The 20,507-nt window shown below is 39.9% G+C and overlaps 1 protein-coding gene across 1 annotated transcript; it reads left to right on the forward strand.

Moving 5' to 3' along the window:
* Nucleotides 1-644: 644 nt before the first annotated feature.
* Nucleotides 645-19,652, forward strand: LOC135688948 (uncharacterized). Its single transcript, XM_089110377.1, has 5 exons — nucleotides 645-751; nucleotides 2,283-2,590; nucleotides 3,954-4,299; nucleotides 17,846-18,203; nucleotides 19,277-19,652. The coding sequence occupies exons 2-5, from the start codon at nucleotides 2,296-2,298 to the stop codon at nucleotides 19,586-19,588; spliced, it is 1,311 nt and encodes a 436-aa protein (XP_088966503.1). The 5' UTR covers nucleotides 645-751; nucleotides 2,283-2,295; the 3' UTR covers nucleotides 19,589-19,652.
* The last annotated feature ends 855 nt before the right edge of the window (nucleotides 19,653-20,507 follow it).

Genomic DNA, 20,507 nt, shown 5'->3' on the forward strand with positions numbered 1-20,507 from the left:
GAGGATATACTTTTTTAATGCACCAATTCAACTTACAGTCTAGTTTTGAAAAATTCTTCAAATTTCCTTGTACAAAATATTTGACCTCAGTTTCGGATTGAGACCCTGAATTCTAGTCTACTAGCAAAGTTTTCATTATGACGGCAAACTGACAACAGTTTTAAAAAGGATTTGACCGTGATTGGCGATTAAGGGGGTAAAGATTAATCCGTAACGATTTTTGCGGGTCAAATCCGTTACAAATTTCTTCGTAAAATACACGCACAAACAATATGTGAAATTGTATCCGGCCTAAAATTATGGTGATAATTCCAAATCGGAGCTTAAAAAAGTTATAAAATGATGGAGAAACTTCAAAAACGAGGCCGTAAGTTGAATTGGTGCATTAAGATATGTGACCGAATTTTCAAGGTACGTTCTCAGACCCTGCTGTGTTATGAAAACTAACAACGCAACATTTTCGCAACATTTAGCAATTGTTTCATTTTACATATCTCAACTGTTAAACCTACCGAAGCCTGATCGAAAAGGGCAGGTCAGTGCACTGGATGTGACAAACATGGCTCATTTGGAACTGGTGGAGCCATTCACTGTGTCAAAAAATGCCTTTCTGTACCTGATGGTTGAACTGGTCTCATTCGGCTGAGCGAATTCTGATTATTGTTTGCTCTTTTATTTGAAAACAAATATAAAATGTGCATTTTGCCAAAAATCAATCACTTGTTTTTGGATGTTGGTGAGTACGGCAGACGTAAGTATTTTTCTTCCTACCCTCGTCTTTTGCCTCTGTAATAAAAGAGAAAGTTTCTTGTGTCGCCTTGGTCTTTATCTCGCTTGTTTTGGTTCTGTTTTGGTCCTAATGTTAACTCAGTTGGGTGTTACCTGTATTAATGGCACAATGCGCCCATATGTTGCTTTTCCCAATATTTGCTTTACACATAATAAGTAATTCAGCGGCTCAAATTTACTCATTGGACTTCGATCATCCAGCCCCTCCCTCCAAACTTGCAGTTGTCTATTATCAATGTTTGTAGATTCAATCAACCAATCGAAATTGGAAATTTAAATATTAGCTTATTAAGAAAACAGAAGAGAGATACACAGAAGAAGATAGTAGGTTATACCAAAGCGTTGAAACAGCACACGTAATTATTGCAAGTATATATGTAGTAAAAGAAGTTTCTATACAGTCATTAAAGTTATTTATGGTACATGTAGTAAATTTGGTTCACCCTAAATCCGACCACGTCCTTTGTACTAACGAAACGTATAACTAATAACGGCCATATAACAAACTTAAAACACCTGAACCTACCATAGGCCTAACTCTTTGATTAAATATTTTTGTAAGTTGGCAAATCTTAACTTTAGAACTACTATAGGTCCAATATCATGACCGATCATGTTTTAAAAGCAATCGACAGGTCCTAAAGTTGCTTGAGTCATCTGTCATTCAAAATTGACCAATCAGCACGCGTAATGCCACTCACGCGTTAATCGATTGGCCAATAGTTGATCGGTCGATGGCTAAGGCCACTTTTGTATCTGTTTACCGCTTTTAAATATCTTGATCTATCGCACGCCAAATGATTTGGTAGGCCGTACCTAAAACATTTCAAACTATCAAACCGTCTGGTTCTAACTAAAGTTGGTAGTTTTTTCTTGATGCACCTTGAATCGTGGAAGGAATGGGTGTAAGGCTATGCCAAGAACAAAGAAAATTTCTAAAAAATTCATCAACAAGCAGAAGAAAAGGGTTACTTTTTAGCGTTTACGAAGGGAGCACAGCCTACCTGCGTGGCTCTACATAGGATCGCTCGCCCTTTTATAAAAATGGAAATTTTCAATTTAGGTCATTGATGGAGAGACAGCTTGCTCGTACAAAAGTATCTATAAGTTATAAAAATGACTTGTAATTAATAAAAAACTCGGTAAGTGTGCGTGTGCATGTGTGCAAGTGTATGCTGTGTAGATTGGTCAGTTGACTGCATCAATTTTGATTTTGATTTTGACTAAACATAAAAATCGGATTTAATAGGTTATTATGATGAATAATTATTCAAAGTGAAACCTTACACGATAAAGAAATTTGCGCATGATTTTAATTGCCTTGAAAAAACTCGACACTCGATAACCTTGCCTAGCAGAAATTGACGTTTAAAACTTGTTAATGCAATAAATTTCATGAGCAATGAGTTCTCGAGTGTTTTTATTTTGTTGTTTGCATATATCCTCAGATAATTCTTTCAACGTTGATCTACTATCAGCTTTCTACTTGACAGGGAAGACACCAACATGCAGAAGATCTTGCTTCTATTAGTAGCAGCAATTCTGCTGTCAGCTTGCAGTGCTTCGGCCTTGAATGGCAACGAGGTTGCTGTTCATGCTGATAATGATGATATGGGTGGGAACGAGGTCTCTTTTGAAACCTCTGGAAACAACGAAGATGAAGAAGAGGTTGATGACGAGAACGATCAAGCTTCTGCTCAAGAAAAGAATAGAAAAATGCTCGAAGCTGGCACAAAGCTCGCTACCATTATTAGTTCATTAATTGGCTTGGCTGGTGGACCTGCTGCACCTATTTCAATAGGTAGGTAGAACTATAAACTGCGTAGCCAGTCACTAATGGGTGTGGCTCTAGACGTGACCAAAATAGTGAGTGACGCCGATTATCAAGTGGTGCACGTGGCGATGCGCGTGATGCAAAATTTTCAATTACATAGACTTGGGCAATATTCTAAGAAATTTTCATCACTACACAAATTCATCCTTTTCCGTCATCGATTTTTGGCCATTCCTTCAAGCTAGATTAATTGGCAGTATCAGAATAGGAAGTCCAACATAGGACGTTCCAAATACCGGTTCTTTGATTTCCAACAAAAAACTAATAATCTATATTTAAGGAAAATTTGCATTTCACTTAAACTCTTTTCTATATACTCATTCACTTTCTTAAAGTGCTTTCTATTCTTTCAAAGCCTAGACCCTCTAATTATTTCAAAAACTATACGCTGTAAGAAATTCAACTTGGAAACAACAAAATTTGTCAAAAAATGCAAAGGTTGGACTAGTACCAGAGAGCTAATCAGGTCAATGAAGGATTGACAATCCTCTATAAAAATAAAAAATTGTATTTTTCACACGATATCAACCTTAACCAAAGCTAATGTTGCATTTTTTATAAGTCATTTCTTCAAAATACATCTTTTTGCCGCAAATTGGTGCAAAAAGATTTTCAAAGATGTTTAAAAACGAACAAGTGATTTGACTATCCCAAAGATGCTATAAAAAGCACAATTTAGACCCTGTTTACGTTCTCGTTTGGGATGGGATCCAAACATAAAATACCATGTGACCTATTGCTACGGAAACGAGGCTTTTCTCAGGTATCAGAGCAGAGGTTGCCATTATTTAGCAACGATTCATGACAAATCCGTTGCGCGTTGATCAATGAGCAAGTGATAAATTTAGAGAATTGCCAAGTTTGCAGCCAGTGGTAATTTTATTAGAAGAGCTCGTGCATTCTTTGCCTGCAAGTTTTTTAATGTTTAAATATTTAGATACAACAAAATGTACTTTTCGTTTGGTTAGTGGTAGTTTTAAACATAATGATTAAAAACAAAAAAAAATCGAAATCTAACCAGTGCACAAATTCAAATTCATTGCTGGACATTTTCCTTTCATCACTGCACAAATTGGTCATCACTGAACCTTAGAATATTCCTTGCATAGAATTGCAACGTGTGCAAAAAAAGACTTATTTTATGATGTATTTGCAAAAGGAGACGGCAGAATGGGTCCTCGGCTATGTTCAAATATTTTATCAAGCATCGAGAAAAGATCTGCTGTGTCTCTCGTTCAAAATGTGCATCCACGGTCCAGTAAGGCCATTAATAGATCCACAAGGGTAGGCCAACAAGGCTAATTGCGTAACGAAAACATTGATGTTTTAGGAATCACAGTCGTGTCATACTTCCTCACCGAACTGACCAAAGAAAAGAGAAGTTTATGGAAACAAATTGAAGAGAAGGTTGAACTCAAAATTGGCGAAAAACTTGCTGAATATCACGTCGAAAGACTGAAGGCCGAGGTTTTCAGAGTTCTGGAGACGCGCTTTCAGGACACGGAAAGTTTTGGTCCAGCTGACTTGAAGATCGTTCTGGACAAGCGACATATGGTATTCCCACACAATTGGCAGGTCCTTGGTTGGTCTTATGAATTGCCTTTGGGTATAATATACTGGATGCCATTTATGATTGCAGGATACCAGCAAATGATAAAGGAAAACAAGAAACCAAAGTAAGACTGTACTTTTACTTAATCAATCAAACGATCCAATCAATCAAGTTGATTGTAGAATAAATGTTAACTTACATTGTAAGATGATTAGGTCTTCTATGCAATCTACACCCTTGGCAAAAAATGCTGAGACACTCGCAGAAAATTGAGCTAGTTTCAAATCATCCAGCCCCCCGTCCCCCCAAATCAATGTTGTGATGAGAGTAATTCTGCTCGCGGTCATGCCCAGTTATACCGCAATCATAAAACCCAACATTGACATCGGGGGGAAGGGGGTGTGGGCTACCAGAGCATGTTATATAATAAAAAGACATGTGACTTCACTTTTTGAAAAAAAGTCTCAGCTATTTTTTGCCAAGATTGTCTTAATATGATTGTTACAAGGTATCAAGTTGAGTTGGTGTATTTTTGATTTTTTAAAAAAAGGGTACCAATTAATGCAATGATTAACTGTTGCTATGAATACGAGGCTATCAATGTCCATCAAAATCTCACGTGACTGTAGTTGTGACGTATGATTAGAGGAGAAATAAGTTAAGAATGTACAGTATCGTTAGCTTCTCAAATCGTTATAATGGGGCGTGTGCGACCGGTATCAACAGAAATTCGTGCATATATTAAGTTTCGAAAAGGCTCAAAGGTGGATGATTTGATAAAGGAAACTGGAGTGTCGCGCTCCCATATATACAAAATTTGGGCGAGTTCTTTCAATTCAGAAACAAAAAAGGAGCCTGTACAGAAACAAACAAGAAAACGTGGACGGCCAGAAAAACTATCAAGAAGAGATAAACGACGAATTCTCAGACTGGTAGGCACATTACGAAGGCAAAATGCAAACTGGACCGTAAAAAGGCTAATGGCCAGGGCCGACCTACTGGATGGAAGAGTGGCGAGAAGAACAGTTTCACATTTTCTAAATAAAAATGGATATTTCTATCTCCAGGCCCGTAAAAAGGGGCTTTTGAGCGAAGCTGATAAACAAAAGCGAGTCCGGTTTGCCAGAAATATGCTGCAATTCTACCCAGAAGATGTGTGGACACAAAAAATTGCTTTCTATTTGGACGGGGTTGGCTTCGTTTACAAAAGAAACCCACGAGACCAGGCCATGGCACCAGCTGGTCGAGTATGGCGAATGAAAAAAGAGGGACTTCTCCAGGGCTGCACTGCGAAAGGACAGGCATGCGGAACAGGAGGGAAATACGTGAAGATGATAGTTGCCATCTCTTACGACAAAGGGGTCATAATATGCCAAAGATACGAAAAAATGACCGGAAACTATTTTGCAGGTTTTCTGGACGAGCACTTCGAGAACATGGTCATAGAGGCTGGGAAGGGTTCTCGCATGTGGATTCAAGATGGAGACCCTTCTCAAAACAGCACGGCATCAAGGGAGGCCATGACAAGAGTCAACTCAGTTCTCCTGCCAATTCCACCGCGTAGTCCAGATATGAACCCAATAGAGAACTTTTTTGGAATTGTCAAAGCCCGTTTAAAGATGGACGCAATAGAAAGAAACATCGAAGTTGAAACAATGGACGAATTTGAGAATAGAATACGATGCATAATGAAAGATATACCCCTAAAAACTACAAACTCTATAATAGAATCGATGAACAAAAGAATGAAACTAATTATTGAAAATAGAGGGGAACGACTCAAGTATTGATTTGTAAACGTGTATATGTAGATTTTGTATTCTTCGATATGTAACACTTTATTGTGTATGAAATTATTGTTCTGTCTGAAATTAAACTGCCTCTGTTCAAAACAAAACTTCTAAAATGGCTGCTTTGCACAAGATTATCAAGTTTTACCCAAAATAAGGTGGAAGTTGCGTGTCTAACCAACAAATAAAAAAGAAACTACCAACGATTCACCAACGGTTCACCAACGATTCACCCACGGTTCACCAATTTTTTTTTGTTACCTTAAGTACTGGCTCTGACGGTTCACCAACGGTTCACCACTGTTTATAAAGAATACTACTATAAACCTTATATACTTGTGGTGAATCGTTGGTGAATCGTTGGATTCCGTACTTAAGCCTATAATTACTGGATGGTGAATCGTTGGTGAACCGTTGGTGGATCGTCATGAACGTCACCATCACGAAACACAAGTGACACACGAGTGCCTTTTAATTCAACAGGGGCCTGCGATACTCATTGGGAATGTGGCAATGAACAAACTTCTGTAAGCGAACCTCGAAATATCAAACAAAGCCTATCTATGTAATGGTATTATCATTTAAATTTTCATGCATGAAAGTACTCAATATAAAAAAGTTAGAAAGTAATCAATAACAACTAAGTTATATAGAATAACTAATTAAAAGTTATCAACTTGCAAAGAGTTGCGTGAGAGTTTCTAGGCATCTGAGCCGAGCATCAACAGTTCTGCAAAGCAGCGTTTGCATTTAGGAATGACTCTTACGTCTCTTTCCTCAATTTGCCAGTGAAAATTGAAGTATCTCCACCGACAGTCCATCATTTCATTCTCCCGCTCATCGGTGCTGTTGTAACGGCCAGGATACCGTATCTGTTCTTTTCCTGTTGCAAAGATGGGGGTGTCTCTATCGAACATAATGTCCTTGGCATAAGTGGACTTTGGGGCTGCAAAATGGATAGTTTGCCCCTCGAGAAGAAGCAACATATCTTGCCAGGCCAATATTTCTTGCGAGTAGCGAAAGTCATTCAAAAAGATGACATCTACATTCTCTGCGCCAAGCCAAGCATAGCTAGTACTGGCAGGATTAGTAAATACCCTGAACATATCGTTAAGGGGGTCGAGCATGAATGTTTTTCCGCAGTTTGCTGGACCCACAATCATGATATTACGATGTTTGCCGCGACCTTTCGTCAATAGCTCCCTAACAGCATCGGCAAAACTGAAGGCATTGACCCCATTGTTTCTTAAAACCTCTCTGGCACAGTTTAGCCACAAACCACCACACAGATGGGCACAAGGTTCCAAAAGAGCTTCCCTCACAATGGCCATTCGCGACATTGTATTGCGTGAAATAATAGCTGATGCATTTTGCATTTTCCACACACTCTCGATCAGCTCGTTTCTGCATTTGGCGGGTTTTCCCAAGACAAAGTTGGCCAGGTCCACCTTTCCAAGGTCTTTTTGCTCCTTCGCAAGAGCCAAAAGTGCGACGTCTTCCTTGATGTTTTCTTTAACTACTAGTTCGGCAACATCGAAATTCGACAGTCTCCGTGCCTTTGGCAAACTAGAAGGGCCTGAAATTACCAAGCCAGAATGTTCCTCTCTAGAACGAGAGCTGCCAGCTCGCATCTTACTGGATTTGGATGTGCGAGGTGAACGGCCAGAAGACAAATCAGGGTGCCCGGGGCTGTGCAATGCATTAGAATCTTCCTTTGTAACGTATTTATATGCACTGTAGTAGTTATGGTGCATCTTGTCTGCAAAGTGCACCGAAATTCCATGTGCGTGAAGTAAAAATCGTTTTGCAGCAAGCCACCGCTTATTCCCCGACAGCAAAATTGCCATGTGAAAATGAAAGCCACCTTGTTCCACCTGGTGCTGTTCCTCGCAGCATACCCAGTTTTTTACCGCAGCCTTGGAACTTCCCTGAGAAAATGCATCTACTATTGCATCTGCAAACGATTGTCTTGTTGGAAACTTTATCCTATCAGCCTGGCTATACGTGACGATATAACTTCGCCTTGCAGCTCTCGAATTAAGTTCACTTCCACAATCAGCGTCAGACATGGTCGGAAGTGTTCAAAGACTGATTGTAAAACCGTGTGTTGCGTTTCAGAAATTGTCCTGTCGACCCTTGCATCAATACTTTTAAAAGGTACGTACTTGTCAAATTAGAATTCCGAGGAAAATCCGCCGAAAAAGTGGAAGAGCCGCAAGGTACACTTCAGAAAAGATAATTGATGATTTCTTGATACCACGAAATCACGATAGCAAACAGTTCCAAAAAAAGTAAGCCGTCTCCTTATCTCCACAATACCTGCATGCAAACAGGATTACACCACCCAGAATATCTAACCCATTACTCTACCTTGCAGAGGTCACGGAAAAACGCACCCCAGAAAAGTCTGAACAGACAACAGAGTTACACAGACTCTCTAACTCAAAAGTATAAAACTAGCCTGGCTGAAGACACCCTTGGCAAAAAATGCTGAGACACTCGCAGAAAATTGAGCTAGTTTCAAATCATCCAGCCCCCCGTCCCCCCAAATCAATGTTGTGATGAGAGTAATTCTGCTCGCGGTCATGCCCAGTTATACCGCAATCATAAAACCCAACATTGACATCGGGGGGAAGGGGGTGTGGGCTACCAGAGCATGTTATATAATAAAAAGACATGTGACTTCACTTTTTGAAAAAAAGTCTCAGCTATTTTTTGCCAAGATTGTCTTAATATGATTGTTACAAGGTATCAAGTTGAGTTGGTGTATTTTTGATTTTTTAAAAAAAGGGTACCAATTAATGCAATGATTAACTGTTGCTATGAATACGAGGCTATCAATGTCCATCAAAATCTCACGTGACTGTAGTTGTGACGTATGATTAGAGGAGAAATAAGTTAAGAATGTACAGTATCGTTAGCTTCTCAAATCGTTATAATGGGGCGTGTGCGACCGGTATCAACAGAAATTCGTGCATATATTAAGTTTCGAAAAGGCTCAAAGGTGGATGATTTGATAAAGGAAACTGGAGTGTCGCGCTCCCATATATACAAAATTTGGGCGAGTTCTTTCAATTCAGAAACAAAAAAGGAGCCTGTACAGAAACAAACAAGAAAACGTGGACGGCCAGAAAAACTATCAAGAAGAGATAAACGACGAATTCTCAGACTGGTAGGCACATTACGAAGGCAAAATGCAAACTGGACCGTAAAAAGGCTAATGGCCAGGGCCGACCTACTGGATGGAAGAGTGGCGAGAAGAACAGTTTCACATTTTCTAAATAAAAATGGATATTTCTATCTCCAGGCCCGTAAAAAGGGGCTTTTGAGCGAAGCTGATAAACAAAAGCGAGTCCGGTTTGCCAGAAATATGCTGCAATTCTACCCAGAAGATGTGTGGACACAAAAAATTGCTTTCTATTTGGACGGGGTTGGCTTCGTTTACAAAAGAAACCCACGAGACCAGGCCATGGCACCAGCTGGTCGAGTATGGCGAATGAAAAAAGAGGGACTTCTCCAGGGCTGCACTGCGAAAGGACAGGCATGCGGAACAGGAGGGAAATACGTGAAGATGATAGTTGCCATCTCTTACGACAAAGGGGTCATAATATGCCAAAGATACGAAAAAATGACCGGAAACTATTTTGCAGGTTTTCTGGACGAGCACTTCGAGAACATGGTCATAGAGGCTGGGAAGGGTTCTCGCATGTGGATTCAAGATGGAGACCCTTCTCAAAACAGCACGGCATCAAGGGAGGCCATGACAAGAGTCAACTCAGTTCTCCTGCCAATTCCACCGCGTAGTCCAGATATGAACCCAATAGAGAACTTTTTTGGAATTGTCAAAGCCCGTTTAAAGATGGACGCAATAGAAAGAAACATCGAAGTTGAAACAATGGACGAATTTGAGAATAGAATACGATGCATAATGAAAGATATACCCCTAAAAACTACAAACTCTATAATAGAATCGATGAACAAAAGAATGAAACTAATTATTGAAAATAGAGGGGAACGACTCAAGTATTGATTTGTAAACGTGTATATGTAGATTTTGTATTCTTCGATATGTAACACTTTATTGTGTATGAAATTATTGTTCTGTCTGAAATTAAACTGCCTCTGTTCAAAACAAAACTTCTAAAATGGCTGCTTTGCACAAGATTATCAAGTTTTACCCAAAATAAGGTGGAAGTTGCGTGTCTAACCAACAAATAAAAAAGAAACTACCAACGATTCACCAACGGTTCACCAACGATTCACCCACGGTTCACCAATTTTTTTTTGTTACCTTAAGTACTGGCTCTGACGGTTCACCAACGGTTCACCACTGTTTATAAAGAATACTACTATAAACCTTATATACTTGTGGTGAATCGTTGGTGAATCGTTGGATTCCGTACTTAAGCCTATAATTACTGGATGGTGAATCGTTGGTGAACCGTTGGTGGATCGTCATGAACGTCACCATCACGAAACACAAGTGACACACGAGTGCCTTTTAATTCAACAGGGGCCTGCGATACTCATTGGGAATGTGGCAATGAACAAACTTCTGTAAGCGAACCTCGAAATATCAAACAAAGCCTATCTATGTAATGGTATTATCATTTAAATTTTCATGCATGAAAGTACTCAATATAAAAAAGTTAGAAAGTAATCAATAACAACTAAGTTATATAGAATAACTAATTAAAAGTTATCAACTTGCAAAGAGTTGCGTGAGAGTTTCTAGGCATCTGAGCCGAGCATCAACAGTTCTGCAAAGCAGCGTTTGCATTTAGGAATGACTCTTACGTCTCTTTCCTCAATTTGCCAGTGAAAATTGAAGTATCTCCACCGACAGTCCATCATTTCATTCTCCCGCTCATCGGTGCTGTTGTAACGGCCAGGATACCGTATCTGTTCTTTTCCTGTTGCAAAGATGGGGGTGTCTCTATCGAACATAATGTCCTTGGCATAAGTGGACTTTGGGGCTGCAAAATGGATAGTTTGCCCCTCGAGAAGAAGCAACATATCTTGCCAGGCCAATATTTCTTGCGAGTAGCGAAAGTCATTCAAAAAGATGACATCTACATTCTCTGCGCCAAGCCAAGCATAGCTAGTACTGGCAGGATTAGTAAATACCCTGAACATATCGTTAAGGGGGTCGAGCATGAATGTTTTTCCGCAGTTTGCTGGACCCACAATCATGATATTACGATGTTTGCCGCGACCTTTCGTCAATAGCTCCCTAACAGCATCGGCAAAACTGAAGGCATTGACCCCATTGTTTCTTAAAACCTCTCTGGCACAGTTTAGCCACAAACCACCACACAGATGGGCACAAGGTTCCAAAAGAGCTTCCCTCACAATGGCCATTCGCGACATTGTATTGCGTGAAATAATAGCTGATGCATTTTGCATTTTCCACACACTCTCGATCAGCTCGTTTCTGCATTTGGCGGGTTTTCCCAAGACAAAGTTGGCCAGGTCCACCTTTCCAAGGTCTTTTTGCTCCTTCGCAAGAGCCAAAAGTGCGACGTCTTCCTTGATGTTTTCTTTAACTACTAGTTCGGCAACATCGAAATTCGACAGTCTCCGTGCCTTTGGCAAACTAGAAGGGCCTGAAATTACCAAGCCAGAATGTTCCTCTCTAGAACGAGAGCTGCCAGCTCGCATCTTACTGGATTTGGATGTGCGAGGTGAACGGCCAGAAGACAAATCAGGGTGCCCGGGGCTGTGCAATGCATTAGAATCTTCCTTTGTAACGTATTTATATGCACTGTAGTAGTTATGGTGCATCTTGTCTGCAAAGTGCACCGAAATTCCATGTGCGTGAAGTAAAAATCGTTTTGCAGCAAGCCACCGCTTATTCCCCGACAGCAAAATTGCCATGTGAAAATGAAAGCCACCTTGTTCCACCTGGTGCTGTTCCTCGCAGCATACCCAGTTTTTTACCGCAGCCTTGGAACTTCCCTGAGAAAATGCATCTACTATTGCATCTGCAAACGATTGTCTTGTTGGAAACTTTATCCTATCAGCCTGGCTATACGTGACGATATAACTTCGCCTTGCAGCTCTCGAATTAAGTTCACTTCCACAATCAGCGTCAGACATGGTCGGAAGTGTTCAAAGACTGATTGTAAAACCGTGTGTTGCGTTTCAGAAATTGTCCTGTCGACCCTTGCATCAATACTTTTAAAAGGTACGTACTTGTCAAATTAGAATTCCGAGGAAAATCCGCCGAAAAAGTGGAAGAGCCGCAAGGTACACTTCAGAAAAGATAATTGATGATTTCTTGATACCACGAAATCACGATAGCAAACAGTTCCAAAAAAAGTAAGCCGTCTCCTTATCTCCACAATACCTGCATGCAAACAGGATTACACCACCCAGAATATCTAACCCATTACTCTACCTTGCAGAGGTCACGGAAAAACGCACCCCAGAAAAGTCTGAACAGACAACAGAGTTACACAGACTCTCTAACTCAAAAGTATAAAACTAGCCTGGCTGAAGACACCCTTGGCAAAAAATGCTGAGACACTCGCAGAAAATTGAGCTAGTTTCAAATCATCCAGCCCCCCGTCCCCCCAAATCAATGTTGTGATGAGAGTAATTCTGCTCGCGGTCATGCCCAGTTATACCGCAATCATAAAACCCAACATTGACATCGGGGGGAAGGGGGTGTGGGCTACCAGAGCATGTTATATAATAAAAAGACATGTGACTTCACTTTTTGAAAAAAAGTCTCAGCTATTTTTTGCCAAGATTGTCTTAATATGATTGTTACAAGGTATCAAGTTGAGTTGGTGTATTTTTGATTTTTTAAAAAAAGGGTACCAATTAATGCAATGATTAACTGTTGCTATGAATACGAGGCTATCAATGTCCATCAAAATCTCACGTGACTGTAGTTGTGACGTATGATTAGAGGAGAAATAAGTTAAGAATGTACAGTATCGTTAGCTTCTCAAATCGTTATAATGGGGCGTGTGCGACCGGTATCAACAGAAATTCGTGCATATATTAAGTTTCGAAAAGGCTCAAAGGTGGATGATTTGATAAAGGAAACTGGAGTGTCGCGCTCCCATATATACAAAATTTGGGCGAGTTCTTTCAATTCAGAAACAAAAAAGGAGCCTGTACAGAAACAAACAAGAAAACGTGGACGGCCAGAAAAACTATCAAGAAGAGATAAACGACGAATTCTCAGACTGGTAGGCACATTACGAAGGCAAAATGCAAACTGGACCGTAAAAAGGCTAATGGCCAGGGCCGACCTACTGGATGGAAGAGTGGCGAGAAGAACAGTTTCACATTTTCTAAATAAAAATGGATATTTCTATCTCCAGGCCCGTAAAAAGGGGCTTTTGAGCGAAGCTGATAAACAAAAGCGAGTCCGGTTTGCCAGAAATATGCTGCAATTCTACCCAGAAGATGTGTGGACACAAAAAATTGCTTTCTATTTGGACGGGGTTGGCTTCGTTTACAAAAGAAACCCACGAGACCAGGCCATGGCACCAGCTGGTCGAGTATGGCGAATGAAAAAAGAGGGACTTCTCCAGGGCTGCACTGCGAAAGGACAGGCATGCGGAACAGGAGGGAAATACGTGAAGATGATAGTTGCCATCTCTTACGACAAAGGGGTCATAATATGCCAAAGATACGAAAAAATGACCGGAAACTATTTTGCAGGTTTTCTGGACGAGCACTTCGAGAACATGGTCATAGAGGCTGGGAAGGGTTCTCGCATGTGGATTCAAGATGGAGACCCTTCTCAAAACAGCACGGCATCAAGGGAGGCCATGACAAGAGTCAACTCAGTTCTCCTGCCAATTCCACCGCGTAGTCCAGATATGAACCCAATAGAGAACTTTTTTGGAATTGTCAAAGCCCGTTTAAAGATGGACGCAATAGAAAGAAACATCGAAGTTGAAACAATGGACGAATTTGAGAATAGAATACGATGCATAATGAAAGATATACCCCTAAAAACTACAAACTCTATAATAGAATCGATGAACAAAAGAATGAAACTAATTATTGAAAATAGAGGGGAACGACTCAAGTATTGATTTGTAAACGTGTATATGTAGATTTTGTATTCTTCGATATGTAACACTTTATTGTGTATGAAATTATTGTTCTGTCTGAAATTAAACTGCCTCTGTTCAAAACAAAACTTCTAAAATGGCTGCTTTGCACAAGATTATCAAGTTTTACCCAAAATAAGGTGGAAGTTGCGTGTCTAACCAACAAATAAAAAAGAAACTACCAACGATTCACCAACGGTTCACCAACGATTCACCCACGGTTCACCAATTTTTTTTTGTTACCTTAAGTACTGGCTCTGACGGTTCACCAACGGTTCACCACTGTTTATAAAGAATACTACTATAAACCTTATATACTTGTGGTGAATCGTTGGTGAATCGTTGGATTCCGTACTTAAGCCTATAATTACTGGATGGTGAATCGTTGGTGAACCGTTGGTGGATCGTCATGAACGTCACCATCACGAAACACAAGTGACACACGAGTGCCTTTTAATTCAACAGGGGCCTGCGATACTCATTGGGAATGTGGCAATGAACAAACTTCTGTAAGCGAACCTCGAAATATCAAACAAAGCCTATCTATGTAATGGTATTATCATTTAAATTTTCATGCATGAAAGTACTCAATATAAAAAAGTTAGAAAGTAATCAATAACAACTAAGTTATATAGAATAACTAATTAAAAGTTATCAACTTGCAAAGAGTTGCGTGAGAGTTTCTAGGCATCTGAGCCGAGCATCAACAGTTCTGCAAAGCAGCGTTTGCATTTAGGAATGACTCTTACGTCTCTTTCCTCAATTTGCCAGTGAAAATTGAAGTATCTCCACCGACAGTCCATCATTTCATTCTCCCGCTCATCGGTGCTGTTGTAACGGCCAGGATACCGTATCTGTTCTTTTCCTGTTGCAAAGATGGGGGTGTCTCTATCGAACATAATGTCCTTGGCATAAGTGGACTTTGGGGCTGCAAAATGGATAGTTTGCCCCTCGAGAAGAAGCAACATATCTTGCCAGGCCAATATTTCTTGCGAGTAGCGAAAGTCATTCAAAAAGATGACATCTACATTCTCTGCGCCAAGCCAAGCATAGCTAGTACTGGCAGGATTAGTAAATACCCTGAACATATCGTTAAGGGGGTCGAGCATGAATGTTTTTCCGCAGTTTGCTGGACCCACAATCATGATATTACGATGTTTGCCGCGACCTTTCGTCAATAGCTCCCTAACAGCATCGGCAAAACTGAAGGCATTGACCCCATTGTTTCTTAAAACCTCTCTGGCACAGTTTAGCCACAAACCACCACACAGATGGGCACAAGGTTCCAAAAGAGCTTCCCTCACAATGGCCATTCGCGACATTGTATTGCGTGAAATAATAGCTGATGCATTTTGCATTTTCCACACACTCTCGATCAGCTCGTTTCTGCATTTGGCGGGTTTTCCCAAGACAAAGTTGGCCAGGTCCACCTTTCCAAGGTCTTTTTGCTCCTTCGCAAGAGCCAAAAGTGCGACGTCTTCCTTGATGTTTTCTTTAACTACTAGTTCGGCAACATCGAAATTCGACAGTCTCCGTGCCTTTGGCAAACTAGAAGGGCCTGAAATTACCAAGCCAGAATGTTCCTCTCTAGAACGAGAGCTGCCAGCTCGCATCTTACTGGATTTGGATGTGCGAGGTGAACGGCCAGAAGACAAATCAGGGTGCCCGGGGCTGTGCAATGCATTAGAATCTTCCTTTGTAACGTATTTATATGCACTGTAGTAGTTATGGTGCATCTTGTCTGCAAAGTGCACCGAAATTCCATGTGCGTGAAGTAAAAATCGTTTTGCAGCAAGCCACCGCTTATTCCCCGACAGCAAAATTGCCATGTGAAAATGAAAGCCACCTTGTTCCACCTGGTGCTGTTCCTCGCAGCATACCCAGTTTTTTACCGCAGCCTTGGAACTTCCCTGAGAAAATGCATCTACTATTGCATCTGCAAACGATTGTCTTGTTGGAAACTTTATCCTATCAGCCTGGCTATACGTGACGATATAACTTCGCCTTGCAGCTCTCGAATTAAGTTCACTTCCACAATCAGCGTCAGACATGGTCGGAAGTGTTCAAAGACTGATTGTAAAACCGTGTGTTGCGTTTCAGAAATTGTCCTGTCGACCCTTGCATCAATACTTTTAAAAGGTACGTACTTGTCAAATTAGAATTCCGAGGAAAATCCGCCGAAAAAGTGGAAGAGCCGCAAGGTACACTTCAGAAAAGATAATTGATGATTTCTTGATACCACGAAATCACGATAGCAAACAGTTCCAAAAAAAGTAAGCCGTCTCCTTATCTCCACAATACCTGCATGCAAACAGGATTACACCACCCAGAATATCTAACCCATTACTCTACCTTGCAGAGGTCACGGAAAAACGCACCCCAGAAAAGTCTGAACAGACAACAGAGTTACACAGACTCTCTAACTCAAAAGTATAAAACTAGCCTGGCTGAAGACACCCTTGGCAAAAAATGCTGAGACACTCGCAGAAAATTGAGCTAGTTTCAAATCATCCAGCCCCCCGTCCCCCCAAATCAATGTTGTGATGAGAGTAATTCTGCTCGCGGTCATGCCCAGTTATACCGCAATCATAAAACCCAACATTGACATCGGGGGGAAGGGGGTGTGGGCTACCAGAGCATGTTATATAATAAAAAGACATGTGACTTCACTTTTTGAAAAAAAGTCTCAGCTATTTTTTGCCAAGATTGTAGTAGTAGCATATTTTATAGACACTGAGCTGCAAATAAACGTTTAAAAATATTAGGCTAAGATAACATTATTTAATGTTAATCCTTGAAAACAAATTTAAGAGTTACAGCTAGTTAAATGACTGTCATGAAGCTAAATAAATAGATAGTATTTCTATACTTCTTGCTATATATTCATTCGTGAATCTTGCTTAATTATTCTGCTAAGGTAGATAAAGACTGACTATTGTAAGAAAACTTGGAGCATTTCTGGTGCTCTTTTTCGTCTTGACTAAAAAAGTAAGCTTGTGTGAATTTAGTTTAATCTGCGATAAAACTGAAAATTGCTACAAGGATCTGTTCTAGGCTCATTTCTACTAAATCCAAATGTTGTTTCATTGTTTTCATTGGAGCAACATGTCTAATGCATCAGCACTTAAAATTATCATCACTAAAATTATTATTCCTTTTTAATTGCCTTGCCGAGATCATCAAAATTAATTAACTTTCTTTAATCAATAATACTCTATCTTATATTGTTTGCACGCCTTACTTAACATTCTTGATAAGGTGAAGCAATGTGTGATGTGGTCCCCTTATTTGACCCAGTTAACTTTCTTGTAAAAAAAACTTTCTAAGTGGCAAAGGCCCATGAAATAGCATCATGAAAAGCACCGCGCAACAGCCCAAAAGTGGGATGGCTGAAACGGAGACTGGAGGCTTGCTCTCGAAAATTTTCTGAGGCCATGCACTTAAGAAAGCAGGAAAAGGCCCGTTTCAGAAAATACTTGCTTCTTTCTGCTCTTGATTATAAAAATGAAATTCAGAGAACAAGACAAAACACCAAAGAAATAAATAAAATTTGTTTCCTTGTCAAAAAGGAGGTTCTGTTGGAGTAAACTTTCCAGCGTTGCGTGAGAGTATACTTTTCTGACCTGTTTATGCAAAAAAGTGGTGGTGGTGGGGAGGGAGGTTATAACCCTGCTAGGCCAATGGCTGTGCGTTGCCTGCATCCTACTGCTGCACTTTTCCATATAATGAAAGATACATCCCTTCATGAAAACATTGATTTTGCTACATCTTCGATAACTTGAATTTTTCGTATCATGTTCAGCTGCGCCTTGGCAAATGAAATGGCAAGAACTAGGGCTCACGTCATAACCTCCATGAAGGAAATGTTACGAAAGAGATACAATCAGCTAATGGGGACGAAATATTCTTACGATCGAGTGAATTATCCTTGCAAGAAGAAGAAGGCACACAAGTCCAAGAAGGAAAGTGCAAAACGACGACTTGGATTTGGCGGTAGAAAAACAGAATGCGTCTCTATTGATCGACTATTGACTTGGGAAGACGGCCTAAGTGGCAAGAGCTTCACCGTCAGAAAACGATCCAAAGGTTGGATTGGCGACAGCTGGAGAACAAAGTTCAATAAAATCAGAGATGATAGTGTCGAGTTCTTGTGGAAAGAGGTACGTGTTTAATTTAGATTATCTTCGCACTTTGCACCACATCACTTTAAAATATAAAGGTTTAGCTTATATTCTCCTTCAAAACATAACAGAGTTCATTACCTCATCTTAGCTTTTTGGTTAAGCTGTAGTTCAAATGCCCCATTTGAAAGGTCTTTGAAACTGACATTGCATTCTAAATTTGGTGCCACTCAACGCCTCATGGCACACTGATTGTTTGGTTTCTACGAATCTCGTGTCAATGTCACTGTTTCCTCTAAAGTTTCAAAACATGACTACCGCCTATACAATTTTTGCCACCAGAGGATGGCAAACGATTCTCGCGAGATTAAATGCATTATATATAAGTATAGAGAATATGCCGACGCAACCCTACAACCCTAAGGAGACGTCAGTTTTGCGCTTTTTCAATCTATTAACGGCTAGCAACGTCCAGGTATGATAGTAATTGATATACCCTGGTACTTTATGTAAAGCTAAGCAACATCGATAGCCACACAGATGTTCGAAGGCGGGCAATTGGAAGCTAGAGAATTCTAATGCTGTGACCTAAACAGAAACTCGGATCAAAAAACAATCGTCCTTTCCTTCATCATCTTCACCTACTTCCGCTTCTCATCATTTTCTCCGATCCATTTCTTTTTTTTCTGTTCCTTTCCATTTCCCTGACTCCTTTTAATTCTTTTATTTTTAATAACATTTTTATTCACTTTCTTCTTCTTCTTCTTCTTGATCATCATCTACATCTTTTTGTGTCCCTCCATTTTATTACTTTCTTTTGCCCTTCTGCCACTCTCGCTTCTTCTTCAGCTGCATCGCTTATCTCTTCTTTCCTTTCAGACATTTGAATTCTACATGGTCCAACATTAGTGCAAGTCTGCAAATTATAACATACAGTGGTTTTTGATGTAATGAAGATAATGAGTTTCTATATGACTGTCTTATTTTTGATTGACAAAATTGTCGAACAGCAAGCTTTAGACAATCACGGTATGCGAAGAAGCTTAAAATTTACTCAACCACCCTTAATTCCTCCCGTTTGTGATGTCTAAAGGTCATGCTTTTATCTTTAGGTGGTGGACAAGGTCAACCAATTCTTCGATCCTGAAATCTGCCTAGAATCCTTAGGATGCAACTGCCCATCGAAAATCCAGAAGAGTGAGATATCTTTCAGCTTCCCTGATGCATGCATCGCTGATGGCGCAGATGGGACGTGCATGCACCCATGTGATGACTTTGATTACAGTTACGAATGGTGCTACATCAACCGTAGTCCTGACCAGTGGAGCTACTGCACAAAGCCAGACCTGAACGACTGCATGCCAGTCATGGTGCCACCCATCACCTACCCTAATGTTTTGCCAAAGCAAAAGTCAAGCAATTGATTAAATATGATAATATTTACTGATGCATTCACAGTTATATGAGTAATTCATCCTCTGTGACAAATTGTTGTCTTCTTGTTGTTCTTTCCAACAAATATAAATAATTTTGAAAATAAGACTGAAAATGAATCTCTTCCAAAATAAAGGTCCAGTTAAAAGAAAAAGTTAATTGTTGGTTCCCTGTCATATATTGACTTTGAAACTTTACAATGTGTTCTAAAATTCCAAAATTGATCAAATACTTGGCTGGTTCCCTCTCAAATGTCCACTCTGCAACTTTACAATGTGGTTTTAAACTAAAAATTGATCAAAAGCGTTGCTAGTTCCTCTCAAATGTAGACTTAGCAGCTTTAGAAGGAGTTTTTGAATTTCAACTTGATCCAAAGCTTTCGAAAATGTTACTGTGAAGAATGAACATTCACGAATAAGTGATGCAGTAGAATTATTTCAAGACAAAGACGCAAAGTTATTCAATCTGCAAAACATTGGACGCCTTAAAGAATAAAATACAATCAAAAATTTGTGAAAGAAATCTTGTTCGAAAACACTTATCAAACCTACATCGAAAATGCAAAAGAAGGAACGAGAAAGATAGAGAAAATAAGGTATTGTTTGAAAAGATGAATAAAGGGATCGTGTGGAAAGTTCAAGCTTAAAAAATATTCCAAAGATATACTAGAATTCAATGACTAAATTATATCATATGAATTCCATGATGATGAAATTGATATGTGATATCGACCAGTTTATCAAGAATGATAATAAGCTTTACCTCTACTAAAGATAATAAAACATGGCATTATATCAGCTAGGCGCCGGTTTTTTTTCCATTTTTGACTCTAGCATAGAAGTAAGAACCGGGGGGCACACGAGACACGAAACATGTGTAAAGAACCGATTTGCATTTTACTGAGGTGCT

Source organism: Rhopilema esculentum, chromosome 9 (assembly GCF_057945365.1).
Source record: "Rhopilema esculentum isolate cy_ngs chromosome 9, ASM5794536v1, whole genome shotgun sequence".
Lineage (NCBI taxonomy): Eukaryota > Metazoa > Cnidaria > Scyphozoa > Rhizostomeae > Rhizostomatidae > Rhopilema > Rhopilema esculentum.